This window comes from Pteropus vampyrus, unplaced genomic scaffold (genome assembly GCF_000151845.1).
Source record: "Pteropus vampyrus isolate Shadow unplaced genomic scaffold, Pvam_2.0 Scaffold276, whole genome shotgun sequence".
Taxonomy (NCBI): domain Eukaryota; kingdom Metazoa; phylum Chordata; class Mammalia; order Chiroptera; family Pteropodidae; genus Pteropus; species Pteropus vampyrus.
In genome coordinates, this window is record NW_011889057.1 from 1,586,348 (window position 1) to 1,612,099 (window position 25,752).

General features: G+C 49.9%; 1 protein-coding gene across 3 annotated transcripts; it reads right to left on the bottom strand.

The window, feature by feature from the left end:
• Window positions 1-309: 309 nt before the first annotated feature.
• PDE1B (phosphodiesterase 1B) lies at window positions 310-25,733 on the bottom strand. 3 transcript variants are annotated; one of them, XM_011375746.2, is made up of 16 exons: window positions 25,607-25,733; window positions 25,397-25,519; window positions 10,620-10,733; window positions 9,524-9,706; window positions 9,288-9,354; window positions 8,831-8,947; window positions 6,356-6,496; window positions 5,939-6,039; window positions 5,708-5,833; window positions 5,481-5,582; window positions 4,380-4,500; window positions 3,975-4,056; window positions 3,518-3,626; window positions 2,885-3,015; window positions 2,266-2,385; window positions 310-1,746 (listed from the first exon to the last, which is right to left on the bottom strand). In XM_011375746.2, the coding sequence occupies exons 2-15, from the start codon at window positions 25,504-25,506 to the stop codon at window positions 2,282-2,284; spliced, it is 1,608 nt and encodes a 535-aa protein (XP_011374048.1). In that variant the 5' UTR covers window positions 25,507-25,519; window positions 25,607-25,733; the 3' UTR covers window positions 310-1,746; window positions 2,266-2,281. The 3 variants fall into 3 exon arrangements, with proteins under 3 accessions (XP_011374048.1, XP_011374049.1, XP_023376507.1); XM_011375747.2 differs by lacking the exons at window positions 25,397-25,519; window positions 25,607-25,733 and adding an exon at window positions 15,032-15,310; XM_023520739.1 differs by lacking the exons at window positions 25,397-25,519; window positions 25,607-25,733 and adding an exon at window positions 11,384-11,518.
• Between the last annotated feature and the right edge of the window lie 19 nt (window positions 25,734-25,752).

The window sequence follows — 25,752 nt, forward strand, 5'->3', positions numbered from 1 at the left end:
CTCCTGCCCACTGCTTTTGATTTTTCCAGGTGGTGGAGGGGAGAGGGGTAGAGGGAAGGCAAGATTCACCCCTCCTTTCTTAAAAAGCTGTGTGATGGAGAGAAAGCAAAAACTCAGAAATGTAAGGTCCCATTTCTACTTTCCCTTCTTGCCCTCGGGCAAGACCTCACCTCTCTGGGCTCAGCTTGCCCACTGTATATATAACAGAGAGAACACCAACTGCACCAGGATTTTTATCAAGCTTAAAAGAGACAGCGTTCATGAAGAAGCATGGTGGACTTCCACCCAGTGAACACCAAACACAGCCAGGCCTGGTCTCCCTTCTTTATTGATCTCTGACTATAGCAGGGTTCTGGGAGGCCAAGGGAATGGGTGAGTCACATGCGTCTCTGACCCACTCGGGGTGGGGTAGGAGGGACAGGTGGCAGGGTAGCAGGTCTAAGAGACCATGAATATGGACTTCACATGAACAAAGCCCACTGTACAAATGCATGGTTGGTATTTACAAGAAAGGAGGAGGGAAGTCACCTGGACTTAGGCCTTTCCTGGGACAAGGCAGGGTGAGAGGAGCCTGAGGAGAGGAAGGGGCAGGGGACCTGGCTGGGCTCTCTTCAGAGGACATGACAGCAGCAGCCCAGAACCCCTCCCCATCTGCCTTCCACTCACCACTCCCACTTGTCCCAGGGGAGGGGCCTCTTGGTGCCTGCAGCTGGGCCAGTGCTGGGAGGGGGAGACATGGGAGGGGCCCACTGTGAGCAACACAGTATTACTGGATAACACCTCTCCCCTCACCATGCACCTTTGACCCCAAGACAGCTGATCTCTCCTGCCTGTGTTCATAAGATGCATCCTGAAGGTGCTTTGCTGGGGAGACCTCAAAGCACTTTACAGACATTGGTCGGATGGAAGCCTCCCAGACCCAGGGAGTGTGAAAGGAGGCAAAGGGCTCAGGCCTCAGCCAGGACAGGTGACAAGCCCCGGGGGTCTAGACAAGTCCCAAGCTCTTGGGGACCCCAGGAAGGCTTCGTCTCTGTCCCTGCCAATGACCTCTCTCTTCCCCGAGTCACCATTTCAGAATGGGAGAGAGGAAGACTGAGGGAGGGGGGCGGGGGGGAGGGGGCGCGGTCAGGCTGGGGATGGGGCTGGAGCAGTGTGGGTCTGGGGTAAAGAGGCTGCCCCTCCACAATCCCAGGCCCTAGAAAGATACCATGCCCTGAAGGAGCCCACTCCCTTTCCCATACCTAGGGCTCTGAAACCCCCCAGCTTTCTATCCTATTCCAGCCCCTCCCAGGGGAGGAAAAGGGGGACCCAGACCTTCCAGCTAAGATCTGGGGTAGGGGGCTGAGGGAACCCCCAAAATGTATTGCTTAGAAACTTGGAGGCAAAAAGGATGGGGGAGAGCCCAGGGGGCTGGCATCTCTGGCCCTCCCCCCAGGCCCTGGAAAGCCTCCAGGAAGCCCCCCTTCCCAGCCAGCCATCTGGCCATGGGGGGAGTCCAGAGGCAGGGGGATGGGCACAGTGACTATTGTGAGCCTGAAGTTCCCCAGTCTTGCTGCCGGGAGATTAAAGTGCGCCCCAATGGGTGACGGGTGGGGAGGGGCCCTTCCCCCAACCCCACGATCTCTGGCATTTGGCCTTCGGGTGGGTTGTCTGTTCCTCAACCTCCATGCTCCCTTGGAGCAGATGGGGGAGCCAGTCCCGATGGATGGTGCTGATGACATCGAACACTTTGGACTCAGGAGGGTCCTGGGAAAAAAGGGAGAAGCCTCAGTGCATTGATCTTTGCCTTTATCTCCAGCCTGACTCATGTTCTCCAAGTCCCACCTGGATCCCCACTCAGTCCCACATACAGATGTGCAGAGGGGTACCCAGCCAAGGTGTGAGCAAGAGCTGCAATCAAAGTCATGCCAACTCACTTCACAGAGCCTTGTGCCTTGGCTGGGTATTTATTCCAAACCCTCACAAAAGTGCTAACAGGCTGGCTGTAGCCTTGGTCAGGCCCCACCCTGCTCTGAGGAGCTACCTGCTTTCTTCCTGCAGGGACTGGGACAGAAGAGCTAGAAGGATTTCCTTGCTTCCCACTCGTGCCCTGGCTCAGTTCTATATATTCACTTCCTCCACTGTCCTGCCTTGAAGGAGGGAAGGAGAACCTCACAGCCAGTGAACCACAAAGATGACTCTTCGAAGATGCCATGTTGGACACCCAGCTCTCCCTACTCTTTGCACATCCTCAAGACCCTCCATGCGCCAGCACGACAGGCTCACCTGGGCCAGCCCCAGGCTAGTCCAGATTCCCATTCTGGTTGTGTTCATCTTCGGCGGGGGAGGGTGGGGCTTCCTCCTCACAGGGGGACAGCTCGTCAATGGACATCTGGTTGGTGATGCCTGCAGAGGGGCATGAAAGAAGTTGGGACCAGACCAATTCCCCCAGAACCCAAGGAGTATGTGGAGAAAAGTAAGGGATTCTCACGCATCCTCTTGCCTTCAAGCTGAGCTACATTCAACCCCTGCCCACTTGGGGAGAGCCTCTCCAGCCTTGTTAAAATTCACAACCCTTGACCCCCACATAAAGGAAGAGATTTCTCAACCAGGGCCACCAAGCTACCCAAATCTGCAGGACCACCATTCACAGACCACAATGTGCATAGGACCCTTTGGGTTGTGGAATATAGCTGTCCCTATCCTCTCTCCAGTCCTTATTCTAGAACAGTCCAGGCCAACCAGCTAGTTGGTCTTCCCTGTGATCTAACTTTAGTCTCATCAGCTCCATTCCCAACTCTAGGAGTCAAACAAAGGGTTGCTCCAGAGTCTGAAGGAAAATGGACCTGCTACTGCTTATTAGCTACCCTCCCCCTAAGGCCTCATCCCCCTAAATGGTACCCACCACTTGCTGCCCGTTCCTTCCATTTCTGCTTGTTCTCCTGAATGTATTTGGTCCAGGTGGAGCGGAAGCTGACCACATCAGGGTTGGGGTCTCCCACTTCTACGTCCAGAGAAGGCTGGCGCCACTGGAAGCTAGAAAAAGCCCCCCTTTGCACACAAAGGCAACTCCAGAGGTGAGACCCAGCCCACTCCAGAACGGCCTTCACAGCCCTCAGAGTGGAGAGGATAGAACACCAGGAGGAGACTTAGGGAGCCTCATCTTTCTCCTCTTTTCCCTCTGCTAGGTACCCTCCAAGTCCCTGCCCCGCTTCCCCCAATTTCACCCCTCTTTCTCCACACCTTCCCACTTACTAGAAGAAAACTAAAAACAAGATTAGCAGAAAAGCAATAAAGACAGAGCGAATGGAAGAGACAAAATTATGGTAGAGGGGAACAGAGGTACAGGTCACACACTTCTGGTCCCATCCTTCCACCTGTGTGTGTGACACACAGCAGAGGGGCTCCCACTTTTGAAGTGGCCTGCTTCTCCACCACCCCTGTCATGGCTGTACCTCCTCCCTGCAAGTGGGCCCTCTCTGTGAGTCCAACTTCCCTCCCACAGAACAGGGCGACCTGGCTACCCCATCATCCTCACCTGGGCTGGTTTTTAGACTTGGAGTCCTCATCCGCCAGAGGCTGGACACTCTTCTCGGCCACATCAGTCAGCACAGAGAATGTGGGCTCCACAATGAAGTCAATGAAACCTGTAGTGAAGAGGATAATGCCGTGGAGATGTCTTACCAGAAGGTTGGGTAGTGGATCTGGCTGGCATGGCTGTGACCCTTGGCTGCATGTAAAACAGTAACCTGGGGCTGAAAAGTTCCCAATGGGGAAAGCCTTTGAGATGATGTCTTTGTGACTGCAGAGAACTCCTCCCGGCTATCGCCACCCCCTGGCCTTCCACCCCAGGACTCCACGCTCTAGCACAGCACGCTTGCCTCTACAAGAAGAATGGTTTTGAAAAATGGGGACTTGGGGCAATCCTGACCCAGGCCCAGATAGCATCTTTCCCTCTTCCCAGTCCTCTCCTCCCTGCGGGAAAGGTCACTCACCAATCTGGGACTGTGCCACGAGAGTGGAAGTGCGATCACACAGCGGAGAAAAGGGTAGGCCCAGTTCTGCCTCCTTGTCACCCTGTGGGAGAAGACAGGGTAGGAAACCTGGAGAGGATACCTCAGTCTACCTACCAGGTCCAGGGTGCAGCTGGAGGTAGTAGGAGGTTGTGGGAGAAGAGGAAGCTCTGTGCCTGTGACCTGGAAATGAGTGATAATGCAAATGGGATGCACCTGTCGTCAGCTACTGTTCAGCTTTTAGGATGATCACATTTTATCCCATGGGTTTGGGGTCAGGTTAGAAGCTACAGGTAGCTGAATGAAGGTCGGAAGGAGTAGGGAACTTGAAGAACAAAGGGGAGAGAAGGTCCCATGGGCAGGAGACAGGCAAAGATGCCATGCTACCTGGCGGAAGAATTCCTCCATGAGAGCCTTGGTCCAGCGGCTGTGAACAGACCACTGCTTGGTTGGGTGGCTGATGTCAGCAGCATGGAGCAGTAGAGACAGGGCCTTGGACTTGTCAATCCTGGTGGAGGCAGATGGCAAGAGAAAAGAGAGTGATCTTTTAGGAAAAGGAAACCTGAACTATCCTAATTTCCCATCTCATGCCCTCGCTCAGATCTTCTCAGGTAACTTCAAACACACTCTGAGCATCCCCAATACACGCACACATACGTGCACTTATATATATAGGAAGCAGCCCAAACTCTTAGAATCAGAGATCTTGGTTCGAATCCCCACTATATCTATTACACACTAGCTGTGTGACACAGAGCAAGCTACTTAAAATTTCCATATTTAGTTTTCCTCAGTCTTAAGTGGCAATAATAACAAAATATGCCACATAGAACTGTTCTGAGAATTAAATGACATACAACATTTAAGTATTTAGAAGAATGGCACATAAGTGTTCAGTAGATATTAACTATGATTATTATTGTTATTATTTTCCAACAGTGATATGCTCTGACACTGCACACTCTCCCACACATAGACACCATACATTAACATACACCTTCAGGACACGCACATAGTCTGTTCTCTCTTACACACTTCTAAACATTAGATGTAATTATGGCATTTGTTCTGTGCTTGCTTTCTTTAACCTCACATGACTCTATTAGGAACTCGTGGCAAGCTGTTGAGGTGGGCGATGTGTCATTTTCACATTTCACAGATAAGGATCAACTGTCCAGAAGAGTTGAATGATTTTCCCAAAATTCCAGAGTAAGCCTATCCTGAAGCTGAGATGAGAACGCCCATCTCAGACTCACAGCCCAAAGTGCTCTCCAGAAGACCAGCTGCCTAGGTTGTACATACACCTGGGGCCATGTGCACACACACATCTCACACACACACATACACACAGATACGCTCAGCTAGCTGGAGCAGGAGAGCTTCTACATCTGAATAAAGACTTGGCACACCAACTACCCATATGTATGCCCCCCAATTTACACACCCCTCACTCTGGCCTAGCCCCGGCCACACCCCACCAGATGCCACCTCTCCAGCTGCTGCAAGGCTGTCTTCATGGACTTCACTTGCTGGAAATGGCAAGACATGTCTGTGGCCAACACCATCTCGATGACCAGGGCCCGCAGCTCTCTGAATAGACAGAACCAGAAAAGAGATCAGCCCCACAACACGGCTAGGCAGGAGGTCCAGGAAGTGGGATGAGAAGGTTGGCGTGAGGGGCCTTTTATGAACACCCACTCCTGGTTTCTGCTCACACAAACTCATCCTTGGTTAAGTTGATGAAAATGTTCATCTCGTCGTCCTGCATCATTCGGAAAACGGAACTAATGTGGTGATTCTCCAGCACTGAGCGATCGTTGTATAGGATGGCACATTCTGACCTGCAAAGTCAAAGGTCATCGTGTCTGGCCACCTGTAAGTGGGGACTCTGGCAACCTTCCCACCTCCACTTGGCCCCTCTTGCCCTGCCATGTCCCATCCCTCACTTGGTCTGGATGTGGAAGCTGTTGGTCGTGCCTGTGTGCTCATAGTCATGAATGGCTGCTGCAAAGATGATGGCCAAGACCTCAATCTCTGACAGGCAGTGCTGGGGAAAAAAGGCAGAAAATGAGAGGAAGCCAACCTCCTGTCCGTCACTGCCCAAAGACCTCTAGATACGGGCTAGACTACTCAGGCCATCCCTTCTATTCTTAAACATTCCCACTGTATCCCAGCACACATTCATGAAGTTATGGTCCACCCAGGAATTCTCTAGAGTAAGTCAAATTTGACTCTGAAAACTGTGGGATGCCAAAGGAGAGGAACCAAAGAGAGAAGAAGGGAAATGAGAATATAGTTTAGATATCCCAGTTCTGTAGCCATAAAACCCTGAATCACAAAAGAGCGATCTTCAGAGTGCCTACCACCATCCCTGTGCGGAGCAAGAAGCAATGGACTGTCTGGGTAACGTCAGCGGCATGGATCTGGTTATGGTAAGGGTTCTTGTACTTCCCGTAGCCTGTCTCCAATGCATCCAGGAAAGTCATCAAAAACACAGTGGGAATCTGCAGTATAACGGAGGAAATCAAGATGCACGGAGGATCCATGGAAATGGCAGGCAGCCCAAGGCTGAGATCGACAATGCTATCTTTCTTTAAAAGGCAGTGTGGCATAGGGAGAGGGCACTCGCTCAGCAGTCAAGTGAACCTGGGCTCACAGCCTGGCTCTACCACCTGCTGACTATGCAACCTTGGGCAAGTCACGTGCCTCCCTGTGCCCCAGACTCTTAATTGCAGGATGAAGATAACACCACCTACCTTGAATTTAATGAGATAAGTACAAGCCACTTAGTAAGTGCTCTCTAAAGAGTAGCTATAATTATTATTATTTCCCTGGAGATTTTTCAGAAAAAAAGAAAACTTCCCTCTTACCTTCCAACCACCTCACCCCATCCCCAATCCAATCTCAGACAGAGAGCTCAGAAGCAGGGGAAAGGATAAGATGACATAGAGAGGACCCTTCCAGCCAGGTGTGGATTACCCCCTCCTGTGAGAAGCCTTCCCCCACCACACACACATGCACATGCACGCACGTGCACACACACGCACACGCACACACACACACACACACACACACACACACATCAGGAGTCAGGGCTCTGTCCAGCTATTTTCAATTCTGTCTCCGTCTTGCATATGCCCTTTGGGTTTGGTATGTCTTTCTCCTTCAAAGGTCAAGGCTCCCAGAGGACAAGGCTGGTGTCCGCACCTGTCCCTGAATCTCCTGAGGCTGGGAGGAGAGTAAGGGTCAGGACCTGAGGGAGCGTATGTAGAGACGAGCTACCAAGTGAGAGACACAGAAGATGCTCCACTCATCAGTCAGACTCTAACATCCCCACCCCCACCCCTGGAGGGCTGTGCCCCAAATTCAGGGAATTTTAAAGGACTGTTTCCATGACAACTGCCCTTGCTTTAGAGTTGCCATGGCGTCCCTGGAGGGAAGGGGAGGGGAGGGGCGGAGCAGGGGAGGGGCTGGGTGCCCAAGAAAGGAATGGAAAGCTTGAGAAGGGTAGCTTCAACTGGGAGCACTACCGTGAGTGAACACTAAAGCAATAAGCTCCCCTCTCTCTATAACTGCCTTGTAGTGAGGCAGACTGGGGCTGGGCCAAACCCAGCCTGATGCAATTACTCCTAGGGTCCCCTTAAAACCAGTCCTTCCAGATAAGGAAACAGAGTTTAAGAGAAGCTGGTGTCTGGAGTATATCTGCAAACCAGTTTGGAGAAACATGAGCTGGAAAACGAAGGCCCTGCTCTTCTCCGTCCTGGAGAGGGCAGGACTGAAGGGGAGGAAAATGAAACTACAGAAGGACAGGCCCCCAGGAAAGCAGTGAAGAAAATCCCAACGGAGCATCTCAGGAAAGTTCTGGAAACCCTCCTGGAAGTTGTTGTGAAAGGAGGAGTCAGGGTAAAGAAGAGGCTGACGTGCACCAATGGTCTGTTACAGTGACATGAAGGCAGAGGATAGAGGGATGAGCTTCCAAAGCCCTCTGGGAGGAGTCCCTCCAACTGGACTCCTTGATCCCCCCACATGCACCCCTCAGAACTCACTCCTCAGAACACACACATTTTTCTCCTCTCTAACATCTACTGCCCACTCCCGCCTAGGTGCTGACCAAACACTCCCACTGCAACTCTTTAATCCCTCTCACACTTCTAAGTGTGGTTTTTCCATGTGGAAGGGGCTTTTTCCAGCCTCTATTCCCAAAAGATGCTCCCTCCTGACACAGAGTCTAGAGAGGACTTTAACCCCATATTCTTCCTGGCCAGCCAAACTGAAGAGCAAATGGAGTTCACACACCCTCCTTCTCCTCATACAACCCCACCCCACCCTGCCAAAAGCTGATCCTCTCCATAAGATTCCTTGGACAGAGACTAGCACTGGGGAGGGGTGGGGGAGAGAAATGGCCAATTTTATCCCCTCCCTTTACCCCAGGAAACAAATGGAGAAACTCTAGTCCCAAAGAGCTGATAGCATCTGGACTCTAGGCCTCCAGTGTCCTCAGGCAGGAGGCAGGACAGCTGAAACGGGGAGGGGCGGGGGGTGAACATCAAGCCAGCCTGGAGAGGTCAAGTTAGAGGGAAGAGCAAAGGCAAAGAGAGCAGAATTCTAGGCTAGATGGTTACAGACCTAGAATCTTCCCCTAGGAAGCAATAAATGAAGTCAGAGGTCAGCACCATGGCAAGCGAAAGAAAGGCTAGACCGGGGTGAGCATGAGGAGACGTCCCTGATGGTGAGACCGAAAGAGGGAACCTGGGAATCTACTTGTTGAGAATCTTCTAGAACAGGAGTGATGGGAGTGGAGAATGATGCCCAGAGGCAGGGGTAGGATGCTGCCCAACCTTAAAACGGCTGATGAGGTTATGCCGAGTCAGCAACTCAAAAACGATGGTCCTCAGGGCATGGTCATCTGCTGCCCGGTTCAAGGAAAAGACATCGAAGCACCAGAGGTCCAGGTTCTGTGAAGAAACAACAGACTAGGCAGGGAAACTCCCAGGGGAGCATCCAGCAGCAGCAAGGGTTGCAATTAGACTTCAAGGAGGACTTCCCAATGATACAGAGTCTTAGGAAGCAGGTAAACAAAGGGGTAGTGGAGTGGGCCTCTTTCTTCCCGGATCTCTCTCAGTATGGGAGAGACAAGAAGGCTGGAGTTTGCCTCTGGAGTGGGCAAAATTTGTTTTGAAGAACATGAAAACAACAGTTAAACGGGAAGGCAAAAATCACCCCATAAACAGTCTGAAAGTCCCAATGGCTCTTTCCACCCCCCAACCTTCTCGTTCCCAAAAACCCAGGGATCACCTTGAGACACTTGAGGACCGCAGTGGAATGGGTAGGGCCCACAGAGGTGTATGTTCTCCGGAACATCCTAAGGGAGAATAATGAAAAGAAGCCCAAGTATGAAGGTCTAGGGAGCGGGATCTGATCAGGTGGACATGTGGGGCGACACTGCTGGTGGGGGCCTGGAAGACCAGGGTGGCCAGGAAAGAGGGACCTGGATAGAGGGCAGAGGAAGGCCGAGCGTGGGTGAGCCTTACCGTTCCACGAAGATCCCAGCCTGCACAGCGTGCACAATGCTGCGGAACTTGGGCTTCTCCTCTGCCCGCCGGCCTTTGGCCCGGGCCTGCTGGGTGAAGGTAGAGGCCAGCCAGTCCCGCACCTCGGAAGGCACAGCATCTGACCGAAGCTCCTGCAGCTCATCCTCCGTGTCCAAGATTTGCCTGAGGCCCCAGAAGGGGCATCACAGAGGAAAGACAGCAAGTGCTTCCACAACCTGCAAACCCTGAGCCCAGCCACACCCCACACCTCAGTTACTCTCAGCCTAGCTCTTTTTCTTCCTGGACACCCCCTTGCCTTTCTCTCCCTGTTTTTATTTGTTTCTCTATCTGATGTCCCGAATAATGAAACAGGTCACTATGAGAGGTAGTGAGCACCCCAACTCTGGAAATGTTCAAGCAAATATTGGAATACCACCTGTCAAGGATGCTATATAGACCAGCAGCACTGTCCAGAAATAAAATGCAAGCCACGTTTAAGGAACTTCAAATTTTCCAGTAGTCACATTAGAAAGGTAAAAAGAAACAGGTGAAATTCATTTTAATGATAAATTTTCTTTAACCTAATATACCCAAAATATTACCATTTCAACATGGAATCAGTAAAATACATATATATATTGATGAGATATATTATTCTTTTTTCTAAGCCTTAGACATCCAGCATGTATTTTACAAATATATACATGTCTTAATTCACACTTGCCACATTTCAAGCCCCAATAGCCACACGTGGCCAGCAGTTTCCATCCTAGGCAGCATAGGTCTGGAGGGATCTTACACTGGGAAGAAGGTTAGGACTAGATGAGCTTTAAGGTAACGGTCTTCTCTCTGCGTTTGTCTTTGTCTCTGGAACTCCGCGTGTGTTCCTCTCTGCCTCTTTAATCTCTGCCAATATTTTTACCTCTTTCTATCTGCCCCTTCCACTCTTCTTTCCTGCTCTGGCCCTGTCACAGTCTCTGTCCCTAGTTTCCTGTCTGACTCCCAGTCTCTGGGTCACTGTGTCTGCATGGTGTCTTCTTCCTCTGTGGGTAGGTCCCTCCCCGAGGCCCAGCATCACCACTCTGACCACTCTCACCGAGTCTCATCTATATAGACGGCCTCCAGCAGGGAAGCTGTGTACTCCAAGTTTTTCTTCAGCTCCTCAATGTTGACCTCCCCATTCTCCAACTGCTTCACCATGTAGCGTAGCCTGGGGAGGAGGGCACAGACATCCTGTTTAAGCGCTGTTACCTTGTCATGAGGACAGGATACTTTCTCATAGAGTTCATTTTTCAGAAACAGCTTCAGTCTTCCCTAAATAATTCATCATTCTCACAGTAAGAATAATAGCAGCTAATGTTTTTCATGTCAGGCTACTGCCATTGCCTGTATTAAATTTATCTACTCCCTAAATTTAATCCCAGGATTTTCCCCACCCACCTCTGATTTTTTTAACACACACCCCCCTCCCCCCATTTAGTCAGTGTTTCCCGAACACTCTTGTTTAGACTGCCCAGGGCCCAGCAGAATTAGATAGGTACAAGCTTTTGGGTGATGTTTTGGGGGTGGTCTGTTTCATAGTCGGAATAACCAAGAGCTAAAACTGCTATTTCCCCCATGAGAGAGGGCTCTGGGACCAACAGCAATCAAAAGAGTACCCAAGAGTCTTTCATTATCTCTCTCAGTCATGGTAGGGAAGGGGGTACATGTCCATAGCCCCTCTCTCCCTGGAAGGGATGGCAAAGACACAGAACAAAGAGCAATCTGAATACTTTCGCCTGGCCTCACTCCATCCAGGCAGAGCTAATGGATTATGAATCCAGAATCTAACAACCAGGGCAAAGCAGGATTAACCCCTACCTGTCCAGGTTCTTTCTGTCAAAGGGTGCCAGTATCCGTTCCCTACCTCAGCCCTGAAACAGCTTCTCCCAGAGCCAAGGGTGGAGGTGGGGCCAGGGGTCTCACTGGATTCTTTGACTGAAGGGACAATCCCTCATAGTTTGTACTCATGAATTCTGGGGGTTGGTGATTAACTGGGAAACTTCTTAGAAGTCTGGCGAGTCCAGCTCAGGCAGTCACAAAGCAAACAAAGCTCTCTGACTTTAGATGGTGATTTTAAAGAAAGAAATGAAACATTCCCCTCTCGTTCCTTCCCCCAGCCCTCCCCACCCCACCTAAAACTAAGATGGGAGTGAAAAGGTGGCCATCACAATTCCCCACTGAGAGGGGCTTCAGAAACCCAAGGTCAACCTCTGAGTCAGGGAGAAGAGAATGAGTCAGGGACCAAAAGCCGAAATTAGCATCAATTCCCAGGGATGCTGGAGGAGGGAGAACAATGGCATTCCTGAACAGAAGCAGCTCTAGAATCCCAGGGTCTCAGCGGCTTTGGAATAGGGGTGCCCAAAATAGCCAGCCCCAAGAAGCATAACAAGCCAACTCTCACCTCAGGGACCAGCAGTCTGTGAAGAAGACATATCTGAATGCAAATGGGCAGAAGGGGAAAAGGGGAAATGGGAAGGTGACACTGCAGCCTCCTCAGTGGACTTAACTTCAAATCTCACTTCCAACCTTCCTGCAGCACCCGCTCCATGTGGAAATAGCTGGTCATTTAACAAGAGGCTGGGTTCGGTAAAGCTCAGACCCAGCTCTGGCTTTGGTAGGAATAGAGGCTAGACAACGGAAAAGGCTTTCCGGCCTTTGAGCTAGAAAGAGGAGCCTGAGCCAGCATCTCCACAAGTGCTGCCCCAGAGATCACAGAACAAAGAGGTACACTCTGCCTTTGGGACTCAGGCTCAAGTCGGGCTTCCTCTCCTGGTCAGTCCCTGTGGCCAAAAGCCCTTCAATCTGGGGACACACAACCCAGGAAGAAAGGCCTCTAGTCCCATCCCCCGCTCAGATGCCCATTGCAGCCCTAAACTTCCACTTCAGCCCTTTCTACAACTGAAAACTCTGCCCCTAGGGGTCATTGCCCTCCACCAAAGTTTCTTCCTCGACCCACCTCTTGAATCACACATCCCAGCACAGGCTCCTAAAGTGAACAGTCAAGCCCACGGGTTCTCATTTGCATGTATTCGCATAATCACTAACAATGCTGCCAGCTCTACATTTTAAAAAGCACTTTCTATTACATTATCTCATTTTATCTTCACAATGGGCCAAGAGGGAGGGAGGGAGAAGGGAAGGAATTGCAAATCCCTATTTCCTAGATGCAGAAACCAAGGCTCCAGGCACCAGGCATGGGTCTGGGAGGCAGCAATCCTAGATTCAAACTTATCACTTCTCAGCTCCAAGCCCTTGGGCAAGTCACTAATTATTAACCTTTTATCTACCAAAATGTGACTACTTGCATCAGAATCAACTGGGATACTTGTGAAAATTTTAGATTCTAGGCCTGATTACATACCTATGGAACCAGAATTTCTGAGGGAATGGTCCAAGGACATGCATTTAACAAACATCCCAGATGATTCCCATGCATACTAAAGTTTGAGAACCTTTCATTTAGAGTCTCAGTTTCTTCATCTGTAAAATAGTGAGGATGATACTAAAACCACCTGCAAAGGGCTCTTAAGAGGATTAAATGAAATAATGTATGCAAAGGCCTGACACATACAATAGGTTTCTATAAATGTCATTTGAACCCGAATTAACTGACTAGCATCACGCTGGCACTACCCAGCTCACAGCTTGCTCCCTTCAAATCCACCAGCATCTGCCTTCTCTATCCTAAGCCCGGAAGAGTGAGTCTAGTTTAGACGAAGACTGGTATATAGGAAGCCCCCAAGGAGGAAATGAGAGAATGATAATGGCCACGATCTCTCTTGTACAATTACAAAACTCATTTGAGCTTCATAATCACCTTATGAGGAAAGTTGAGTGACTTGTCCAAGGTAACACAGCTCATCAATCTCGGTCAGGTCAACAAGCCTACAGCTCACACTACTAGAGCTTTAACTGTGCTCCTAATATCAAAGGTATTGGGCAGAGGAATCTCAATCACATAATTAGTTTAAAGAGAGGCTGAAACCCATTCCTTCACAGCTTCTTCAACCTTAGTCATCCAACCTCCACGAAGTGTTGGTGTCTGTCGACTTGAAGTAGACTGTGAGTGTCTTGACGGCACTGAGAGTGACTTGTTTATACTGGCTGCAGTATGCAGAGCATACAATACATGCTCAGTAAACGTTCATTAAATAAATAAAAGAGAAAGGAGGTAGATTCGTTAAATGAAGAGCTATCGGCCAGAGCTCACAGTTAAGATCTCTGAGCCAGGATTTCCCTCTAATGGAAAGCCCGGGGAGAAGAGTGAGATCTTAGGCAGGCTTTCAACACACCCCTCCTTCCAAGTTCCCCCTGCCTTCACCTCTAGATCTTGTCCAGAAGCTCTTTTATAGCTTCTGTTGAAATCTGAACCCAACACAATCCAGACACTATAAGGAGGGAGGGAAAGAAAGATTAAATAACATCTGACGAATGAGGAGTCCAAGAAAGGGGACCTAGACTCTGGCAGCTGGAAAGATCCAGGTGCTTAACTTCACCTTCTTGAAGTTATATAACTCCCCACACTGCACTTTCTGACCTGGCAGGGGCCTTTCTGATTCTAAAGTTCCTCAGAGTTAAGATCTCCCTGATTCACCCAAAGTCCTCACCTCATCATTCTTCTGCAGGAAGTCCTACTCCCCATCCCCATCTCAGTTTTAATCTAATCCCTCTGGTTCAATCCTCACAGAATCTGGCAGGGAATGGTTCCTTTCCCTGCAAAATAGGATGCTCGTCCCTGTCCGGTCCTTATCCAGACTTAAGGAAAACTGAGAGTTTCCCTGACATTCCTTCCACCTCTACCCCTAGCCCTGTTTCACCATCACCATTTCTTCCTCCTTTACCTTCAATCCTTGTACCGTGGGGAAAGCCTCAGATCCTGACCCCTGAAAGGCCCCAGTGTATCCCAGCTCTAGGCAGCCAGCTGAAAGGTTCCAAGCTGTAATAATTCCAACATCCCAGAAGAGCTCAGTTTCCCCAACCCCCCCAGTTCATTTCTTGGCTGATGATCTGGTGATTTCCAAATACTCCTGCCACTACTTCCAGAACCCGCACTCCCAAAAAGATCACTGTGAAGTACAGGGCTCAGCACAGGGCAGCCTCAAGCCAAAAGGCTGGGAGTTGTGAGAAGAATCCTATTTCCCTTTTGGGTTCTTAAGATCAGATAAAGAGATTTCAGAGGAATGTGAGGTCCTAAGGATGCTGGGGGTCAGAAAGGAGAGAAAGGGAGGAAACTCTGCTAAGTCACCTGCCATAGCCAAGAGGAGTACTAAAAAGGAAAGGGAGATGAATAATAGAAGAGAATAAGGTGAAAGGCAAGATGGATGGAGTGAAAGGTAGAGAAGTACACACACACACACACACACACGGACTGTCAAGTCTTGATTCCTCCTCTCCACCAAATTACAACTGGTGGGCCCACAGCAACCTGTCCTCTGCCCCTCTCCCTTCCTCCTCCCTGGCTCCTACCTGAGGATGGGGCCCTGGAGGTGGCTCCTCTGCACAGGAACAGGGTTTGCCATGAGAATCAAAATTTTCTAATTCGGAGCATCAAAATGCCGCCCCCAGGGCCCACGGCCCCTGAGGGAAACGACTCCCTCTTAGGCCACTGACTTGCTCCTCAAGGTCTCAGCAGAACTGAGTGACTGACCAGACAGAACTTTGGGGAGGGAAACAGGAGGAGCCTGGCTGGAGGAGGAAGTGACTGATGAGGCAGAGACCAGCCCACAGCAATTGGGTGAGAGGCCGCGGGAAAAGTTTCACATCTGAATCAGACTGAAACAAGAATCTGTTTTCAGAAGAATCCCAGAAAGGACAGAAATAGCACAGGCCAGGCCCCTGATCTGAGGAGGTGGGGCTCCTCTCTGAAAAGGGTTAGCAGGAGGCATAAGGGTGCATCCTGAATCTGTTGTAGAAAGTCCGCAGTGGGAGGGGAAGAGGCCCTGCAAGTGTCCACCAGAGGGGCTAGAACAGATTCAGTTCCCTCCCAGGGTTTTTGTCAGATTGAGAGTTAACGCACCTGAAAGAATGGAAGAAAGACGGAAAGGGAATTAGAAACTGCAGGGGAGGGGCTTAGCGAGGCTCCGATCAGGGCATCCTTAACCAGAGACCCTCTCAACCAAGAGGGAAGCCCCTATCCCGCATCCACCACCCCAAGCAGTGAAAGCCAGGAGCACTTGCTCACAGAAACCAAGAGGTCGGGTTAACCGGCAAGTCACGTTAACATTGCCAGCCCCAGTTTTCTCATCTTAAAAAAGGGGATTAGGGGATAACTATGAATTAACTGGAGAGAGGTAATCCGGCCCAGAGGGAGAAGAAAAGTGACGGGAAGGCCAAGAAAAGGCCTGGGGACTGGGACCCCTCTTCCGCCTCCAGGCTTTGCTCTTTTTGCTCAAGTTGGAGATGAAAGAACCTGGCCTCTGCGGCTCAAAGAGGACGTGCGCACACAGCCCCAGCCCGCCTCCAGATTGGCTGAGGGGTGACGTCACCAATACAAGTGCTTTGGGGCAGCGATTGGCCAGTCGAGGAGCTGGGCGGGACCAAGGAGGAGCCGGGGGTGAAGCCAAACGCATCCACGAAAGAGTTCCGCGACTACAATCTCCTTAATCTAGGGTCTAGGCCTGGGGGTAATGTGGAAACGATGACAGGGAACTAGTAGAGACGAATATGACAGGAAAAGGGGGAAAGAGAAGAAACAGGCCAAGAGCCAGGATTTTATGACGGGAAGTCTCCTCCCCCCAGCCCCAAAAAGCAGGGAGAAATTAAAATACCTTGTCACCGTGCCAGAACCTTGAGGGATTATAAACAAATGAAGTTTGGAAACCTGCTGTTTCTCAGCTCCACTGAGTACTGAGACAAGTGGAAGGGGGCTTCAGCAGCAACGAGAGGAGTGGAGGTTAAATAACAACGAGTTGTTTTCTAGTGAACTCGTTAGCCATGAGGCAGGGCTGCTGCAGAGTTTCCAGGAAAGGAAACTCTGGACTCTCGGATTCTATCTATTCTCTCTGTGCCCCGCCACCCTGCCTCTCCCTCCCCGCCCCCCCGCCCCCACACACACACACGTTAGTGTTTTTTGAAAGACAGGACTAGACCCAGAATCAGAGACTAAGAACTGCCATCTAGGAGATGAGGGACAAGACATCATTTGGCCTGTTCTGTGGACCTGCTTGCTTGAGGGATAGGGATGGAAGGCGGGAATGGGGGCAGGTGGTAGCCAGCTGCACACAGCCTGGTACAGCAACAAACATCAAGCCAGGCCAGCTCCCCTCCTTCCCCTAACTCCAGGCCCTCACTCTAGGCCCTGCCACCCTGTACCAGCACTCCAGATGTCTGAGATTCTCCCTGGCTCCTTATTCCACAGGGGCCAGGAGGTAGTGGAAGCAGAAACTGGGGAATATACAAAGCATGGAGCTGCAGAAGCCAAGAGCAACCAGATCTCTACCTTACCCAAGCATTGCTGCTGCCCTCACTCCCCTAGTTTCCCATTTCTATACAAGCAGTCCCAGTTCTTGCAGCTGGTTGGGCACAGTGGCGGGGGTGGCTCCAGAGATAAAAATAGCCCCCTTGGTGGCAGAGCTGGGGTGCCATCCTGGGAGGTGGCAGGCTTCAGGTTGACATGGCAGCAGTCTCTAGGCACTGGACAGAAGAGCTGGGTGGAGCGAGGGTGGGGAGAGAATGGGGCAGGGCCTATGGAAGACTAGAGGGTAATGGGAGAAGGACAGAAATCAGGTGAGCAGAGGAAAATGAGGGAAAGAAGGTACTAAAGAGGCAGGGAGGGAAGGGAGATTCGAAAGGTGCTGTAAAAGGGGGTCTGAGAAGCACTGAAGAGGAGGGAGAGGAGTCAGCTCTCACCTTGCTTGTGTCTGAAGGCAAAGTCCCCTCTGCCTCCTGACCAGAAGTTTTTTCTAATAGGTGTTCCTAGCAATAGCGCAGCACGGCTCAAGTCAGATGAGGAAAGGGGTAATAATCTAAGCAACTTGAGCCTTAGCCCAGACTAATAAGAACCCAATATCCCAGCTCCCAGCCAAGTACACAAATGAGTCACTTCTCCTTCAGGCTTCAGCCCTTGAGAGACAGAGAAACTGGGAGGGGTGGGCAAGAAAGTCAGAGGAAGGCAAATCGGAGAAAAGGATCCCAGGACCCAGTCCAGAAGAACTTTCTCTGGTTCCCTTGACCAGCCCTCTTCTCCCTTCCTGAACTATTTAATTCTGTTTATTAACCACCTCCACATGGACCACCCCACCGGCCCTCCAAACCATATCTCAACAGATGTTGCCAGCAGATGCCCCGCTTCCAGGGGGCCTAACAGGTGTTGAAGATGGCCTGGGATGAGAGTAAGTTGGAAGCTTGGCAAGGGACAGGCTGCAGGCGTGATAGGAATAGCACTAAATTGTGGATCAGTGGAATTTGGGTCTGGTCCCAGCCCTGCCTCCCACCTTACCAGCTATCTCTGGGCATCAGTTTCCTCCCCTGTAACACTTTATGGTTCTCAGATTCAATGCCTGGGTTGGAGGCACTAGTGAAGTAGGATGGCTGGGTCTTGATTCATTCTCAGTTCAGGTTCATCCTGACTGGCTCACCGCTTCCCCCAACTCATTCCTAAGCTGATGCTTAAATGAGGAGAGTGGCTTTCTTCTTTATCATAGAAAGGTCGTATTCTAACCTCCAGGAACTTTCCAGGAAGTTCTCCTGCATATCTATCTTCAATCCATCTTGCTGCAATCAAAACAACAGCAAATTTTCTTGGCATTTCAAATAAAACAGAAAGAAAAAGAACAGGCAGGGCAGATAAGTCTTCAGGGTGCGTCTGGCACAGTTTGATTTATTTTATTTTTTTCAGATTGGAATTTCTAAAGCTACTGCTTGGTAGAGAGATGGCCAGAGTTTAAGGAGCTTGGCAACACTGTAGGCACATGTGCTCACTCAGCCCAGGCCCCAAGAAGTTTCCAAACAAGGCGGGCATAGAGAATAGAACTAGGGAGATGGTGCCAAGTTAGATACACAAGAGCTGATAAACAGGGGAGCAGGGAAGCCAAGGAATAAGAATGAAAGGAGAAGCTTCTCTAGCCTCCAAGTCCCTCCTGCTGGAGAGTCACTAAGCCCCCCTGGAAGCCAACCTTCCTTCTAAACCTACATGGTGCCAACACCAGCTGGCAGCCTAATCATCCTACTGCAGCCACCATAATTATTTGCAAATCTGACTTCTCATTGCAGCTGCAGAATCAACTGACCTGAGCCTGGCTTTATCCAACAGCACCACCTGAAGCCCCCCTCTACCCTTCTAGCTCTTCTCCCAGCCCACACCCCCAGGCGTCCCTCTGGATATGCCCTGGCTCTTTTCCCACCAAGCCTGCTTCTCCACCAAAACCCCATTACCGCTCCCTCAGTGGACTTCTGCCAGGTCTGGGATGCTGAAGCAGAATCCTAACCTGATGTTTTCTTCCCAGACAGGGATAAGCTCCATAGATGCAGCAGGAGCTGAGGGGAGAGGGGCAGCTGCAGGACTGGGGGTGGGGGTGCTATTAGGGACAGAGGGGCAAGAGCACTGGCATTAGGGACCTTCCTGCATTGAATGGATAACATCTCAGTTTTCTCCTTTTCCCTTTCAGTAGCCCTTCTTCCCCCTCAATTCCCATCTTAGCCCCACTCAGTGTTCCCAGGATTCTCTCTCACGTCTCTTGAATCATTAAGTCTTCCTCCCTTAGGGGACAATCTCATTACCTAACAACTTCTACTCTCCCAGTTGTCTCACCTTCACCCCACCTGCTGCCCTGGTTTTGTCCCTCTTTCTCTGCTGTTGTCCTGAAGAGAATTGGAAAATAGCTACTCAACTTCCATACCTGAGAAAAATCAGCCCCCGGAGATCCAAAGGCAATTACTTGGCTCCCTCCCCAGAGCTACTAAGAGGATGAGGTCACTGAGAAGGCAAAAGAAAGGTGTTGCAGAATCCAAGAGTTGAGGCCAGACTCGTAAGGTGGCCCCAAAGGGTGCCTGTAGCAAACTTACCATGCACCATCATCACCACAATAACACCTGGGTGAGGGGGGGCCCCAGATTCCTAGCCAAGGTGCAGGAGCAGGAGTGCTGAGGAAGAGAGAGAGGAAGTGGGACCAAAGAGAGAGCAAAATGGAGCCTAGCAGAGAAAGAGGAACCAAAGAAAGATGGGCGCAAAGGAGGAAAGGGACAGAGGGAAGGATGTAGGAAGAATTAAAGAAGAGGAAAACAGAGGGAACGGAGAAGTTGGAACCAAATCCTCAGTGCTTCCTTTAAAGACTCAAAAGAGAGGGAAGGTTCCCAGCTTCTCCATCCCAGTCTGATGGGAGTGGCCAAAAAAAAGAGGGGAAGATGGGGGACAACCACTCACTTCACTGATTTCAGGAACTCCCTGGGCAGCAGGCAGGTGGAAAGAATCTAGAGCTATCCAGGCTTCTCGCCTACTGAGTCTCTCACCTGATTTCCCAGTCTCATAGTATCCCCAACCTAATTCACCTCCCTGGCAAAGGTGATAAATGCAAGCTCAAATGTGGAATCTCTCAGTCTTTCCAACTGGCCTCCTGGGGCTCCTGAGCAAGCAGAGTGATATTTGGGTTCTAAGGAACTTCAGAGATTCTCTAAAATAGAATGTGGCCTACCTAGTCATATCACCCCCAGGTCTAGGAACTGAGGATAAATGCCAGTGGGGAATTCCTCCAATGCTCACAGAACTCACCAGTGGCGGTCCCTGGGCTCCCCACACCCTCCATGTCTTAGAACTGCAATTGCTCCATCCACTTCTAGTTTGACCACTGGAAAAAGAGGTAAAGAATAAGACCCTCTCTTTTCTTTGACCTCAGTGGCTCACACTCTTTCTAGGACAGCCCTTCTACAGCCCTTCCCCGCCTTCTATTCTCTAAGCTCAGACACCTGCCTCACCCGCTCCAAACAAGCATGCATCATCAAGACTCTTCCAAATCATGTCCCAAACACCGGGATTCAAACCTACTAAATAATTTGTATTACTGCCTCTTGAAACTTTATTTTTCTCCCCATCCAAGCCAATGGTCACCCATTCATTCCCATTCCCCTGCCTGTTCACACAGCAAGTTCTCCTATGCTGAAAGAACTCCAGACTTTATCACTTAAAAGCCACTTTCACATGGATGATATCAAATGAAGAACTGAGATTCAGAGACCGTGTGACTTCAAGATCATGCAGAGTGGAAATAGGAACTCAAACTCAATACTCCCAATATTCCCAACACGCTTCCACTACAACCACCCTGCCTCCCTGATTCCTTCCAGCTACCTATCCTGACTAGAAGTTTGTGAGGTTCTTCTTTTGGTCTGAATTTGATTTTCCCTGTTCTTGCCCCTCCCTTCACCTTAGTGCAGATATTTTCCACCCTGTACCATCTGGAGATGCCTCATTCAAGACAAAGCTGATAGAGGAAATAGAAAGACGGGGGCCATCTGATAGGAGAGGCAGTATAAAACCCAGGGAGGAGAGATTCCCTTTGCTATGGTTGGAAATAAAGAAGGGCTGATGCAGGGAGAAAGGCACCGAAAATCTCCCCCCCAAGGCTTGGGAGAAATGATGCTCCTTTTTCCGCAGAGGCTTAGGGAGCCACGGTTTATCCTGCAGTCTTCACAAGAGTTCCACAGCCATAGGCAGAGGAAGCAAGACAGCAGCACAGTTTTCAAACCTGGCAAGAGGCACAGATCACTCATGGGGCATACACAAAATGAGGACAAAAGGTGGGATAAATCAGTGAGACACCCAGTGCAGTCCCTCAGCCTTCTCCTCCTGCCCATTTGATCTCCCAAGGATTGTCAAAAACTGTGAGTACGTCACAAACACATAAGATCACACATACGTATTACCCCATTACCTACACACATCTTCACATACACATATACATCATTTCATTCACAGATAGAATAATTTCAGGTATTCAGTATACCTGAAATCAGCATATCGTCTCAACATATTTATTACCACACATGCCATTTATAAACATAAAAGCAAAGAGACATCGTCATGGAGCTCTGACCACAAACTGTCCCCGGCACGTACATCAACCTTTACCCAGACACATATGTATACATGTCAGGCATTCACAATCATTCTGATACATTTCATTCACAATAACGTCGTTTCTGTATCCTCTCTGTAACTCCTTCAGTTCCAGGCTCTGTTCTGAAGTACTTAAACCCCGCATCTTTTAAACATCATCTTCTCAAAAAGCAACAGCCACCTGTCTTCCACCCCCAATTCCTACTCCCCACTCTACATGCAGGAACACACGCACCATAGAATCAGGGTCAGAACTGAGCTCCATGACATATACACGTATATTCATTAATTCATTTGTTGATTCTTTTATTTATTGAGTGCCTAATTGTGCTCCAGTACCACACTAGACTCTGATGAAACAAAAACGGGAAAAAATAATCCCCAACTAGGTCCTTGCTCCAGCTCAGCTGTAGTGACCTTGAACCACAGCTTAAGACATTGAGCTTAGACTTCTCCACCATGTAGAGAAAGAAGAGAAAGGGGTTGTGTCTGTGCTATCCCAAAGGAAGAGAGAAGTTCTGTCTATAAAATTCCAAGAGAAACCAGTAGGGAGAAGAGAGTGATGCCTGTACTATCCTGGAAGAGCAAGAACTCATAAATATATATGATTTTCCCTGTGTGTGTAACCCACTTGGATGGGTGTAGCAAAATGAGGAACAGGGTGCCTCCTCTACTCTCCACTCCACTTGATGGAGCTGAACCAAATCATAAGTCCCTTAGGAGCAGGGACTGTGTCCATCACTATATCCCTAGCATCCAGCACATCACCTGGCCCACAGAAGATATCCAATTAATAGTTGCTGAGCAAATGAATAAGCTAAGGATGGCAAACCAATCTCTGCTCATAGTTTTTCTTGATTCACAGAAGACACAGAAAATCCCTTCTACTCCTACTGACCCTCCCCCACACTCCTCAATACCTGCTGGTCTCGGAGAGAGGGTAGGGGGCAGGCAAGTCAAATCATTCATTTTAGGGTTAGAGATGTTGAAAATCACCCTAGTCAACCCATCATCTCCATACCACCTGTCCCAACTTCTCTCATGTCTCAGCTTGAATCTGCTTAGTTAGGAAAATTTTCTTGCTAAGTAGAGGTCAAATCTCGCAGTTAGATACTCTCCAGTTCATATGCTCCAGATTCTGAATTTATCTTTGGCAATGTGCTAGTGTGGGAAACTGAATTCCTGGATGCCCTTCCCAAGAAGAAACTGCCCTGCACAATTATATCATACAGGCTTTTTAACCAGAGGCAAAAACACCAGGCCTGGCCTCCCTGAAGAGAGTCTTGATGTCCTAGATTAGAAATTAAAAGAGCAGCTGGGGGCAGGGGATATCTGATATGTTGAGTAGGGGAATCAAGGCATATACATAGTTCATCTGCTTTCATTTCTATTCAGTAACTAGTCCTGAGATAATCATGCCCACCCACTCCCTTATTTCCAGACTAAACAACCCCTTTTCACTCAGGCCCATTTGAGGACAGGTAGAGATTAGGGTTGGGCGAAAAGGTGTTCTATTTCCATTTATAAGAGAGAATGCCTTCTTTGTTCACCTCTTCAGAAACCACGGGACACTGAGAGTTGGGGAGTTTCTCTCATACTCAGCAAAAGACCTAAATCTTTTTATTTCCCTTCATCTGATTGGCAAAGTCTCTCCAATATTCAAACAGGGCCAAGTCCAGTAAGCCATCAACTTGGGATCTCCCTTGATAACAAGATCTTTCTCTGCTTCAAGAAAGTGAGATTGGAAATCTGTTCCTGGTGATTAATAATGAGGAACTGGTATATTTCTGGGTAAGTTATTACATATAACTAGCTCTTAGGGTCCAGATTGCTGAACTGAGTGAGGACCAGGATAATCTCATCAATATGATTAGTGATCCTTGTCCATCATCATCTCCCGTAAGGACATCTCAGCTAATGCACTTTTTAGGGGCGGCTGCCTCTACTGCCTCCTTTCCCCAGGTTTCAATGACTCCTCTGGAGATCCTCTTCTCTCACCATTTAGAACTTCTCACACTAAAGGAAGATATAGTAATTTGCTTCCTAAAAAGCCTTTTGGTTAGAAAGGTGTGGGAGATAGTGAAACCTGCTCTTTTGCAGGGCCTGTGTACCTGGAATGGAGACAAGGGAAATATATGATGAGCCACTAGTGCTATGGGGAAGCCATCCTGTGACTCCTTGAATTTTCCCATTTATGGACCCTAAGGCCCCTTCTTTGCCTTTCAACCACTTCCTTACCTGCCCCTCTTCCCAGCTTAGTTACCATTAACAGAATATCATTTTCTATCAAGAATCACCCAGTGCTCCTCCCAACAAAAATCAGTTCAATCTAGTTTTCCATTTCTTCATCCCAGAACTCATTCCGAGGCTGCGCTTCAGAGAGCCCGCAAATTGCATTGGCTCAAGGCAGCAAAGGGGGTGAACTGCAAAGCACATTTGGACTCCAAGCCTTGTTGCCACTATGCCTCAGTTCTCCCTCAGGCCTTTCTAAGCAGCTAGTATATAAATCAGACCCTCTCGCCCAGTAAAAAGGCATCATCTTATCTCCGCAGGTGAAATATTTTAAAAACAACACAATCGTAAGCATCTGTCCATCCCCTACCCTCATCCCTCCCTCTGCCAGAGCCCAGAAAGCTTCAGTGCTAACTATTGAGGATACTGGGTTAAGGGGCTGTGTTCCCTGTATTTCCTCACTAAACATCTACATCCTCTTTCCTGGGGCCATGGGAAGTCATATCAGGGAGAGGAGCACCTTCCCTTGTTCTCTGCTTAAGAATCAACAGACTGCAGAGGTTACCCGCTGGCAGCTAGCTCACTGGGAGATAAACATGGTGCATGGCTTGTCTTTGACCACCTCTTCTTCTCTGAAGAGCAGAAAGAAAAGTTCCTTCCCTCCCTTGGGACTGGAGTATGAAACACTGGAGTCTTTCCTTTCCTCATTTATTCCTCCCCACATGCCCTTGTCCTGCAATAATAAAATGCCTAAATGTGCTTGTAGATCCTTAGGAGATCCTACAGCAACAAAAAGGCTTTGACAGTTACCTTGCCCCTGTCAGTCTTTCTTCACCACCACCCCAGCTTCCAGGTAGGGGCTCCAGGCCCCCTACTCTAGATCCCAAGTAGGAGTTCCACCTCTTCTCCAGATCTCAGGTAGGTCCCCCATCATTAATATGCAGAGTAGGGTTCCAGGCCCCAAAAGAGATGAGCAACTCAGATATGGAGCACCCACCTCTCCCAACCCATGTCAGATGCAGGAGATGGTAACCACCAATCCCAACAGAGGCATATATGACCCACAGGTTGGCACAAGTATCCCCATGCACTACATCTGCATCTGTATGCAATCACTCTACAAACATCTCCGTGACCCACACTCATGCACACACATGTGATGTATCACATCTGCACAACCCTGCACATGGATACGTGTGAGTCAGCCTGGCACCTCCTGAATGCTGGCCGTCTGCAGCCCTGCCACACCGCACCGCACCGCACATCCTGTGCTGCCTCTCCACACTGCGTGTGTCACCCGGGAGGTCCGCAGGCACATTGTTAGCTTTGCAACTCCTAAACCTGCTCCAACCAGCCAGCTTGCTCGGCACATGCCTTGCACATGTGGCCTGGCCATTCGTGTCAGAGCGGCTTATTTCCTCGCACCTGCCAACATGTGTGCAGGAGAGAAACCGCCAGCCCGGCTTCAGCCGCTTCCCGCCCCCCCACTCCACCCCCCTACTTCCAGGATCCCTAAGATCCCTTCCCCCAACTCCAGACCGGGGACTCACAGCGACCGAAGCTTAATCCACATCTTCTTGCTGGGAGCTGACTTCAGCTCCAGGGGCAACTGGCAATCTGACTCCAGCATCTCGGGAGGGCTTCGAGGGGACAGCTCCATGCTCAGCCTCTGTCTATGGAACAGAGGGAGGAAACAGCACCGCGGCTCAACCTCAGTTTCTAGCCGTAAGATCCTCACCCCCATCCCAGACCCTTCCCACCTGCGGCTGGCGTGAACCAGCCAGGCCCGTGTCTCTAGATTCGGCCCAAGCTGGCAGAGCGGCAGTTCCTGCGGCTCCTCCTCTCCCGCTGCCCAGCCGAGCTCTGGGCTCCCAGTCCAAGCTCTCCGCGCCGCCGCCGCCGCCGC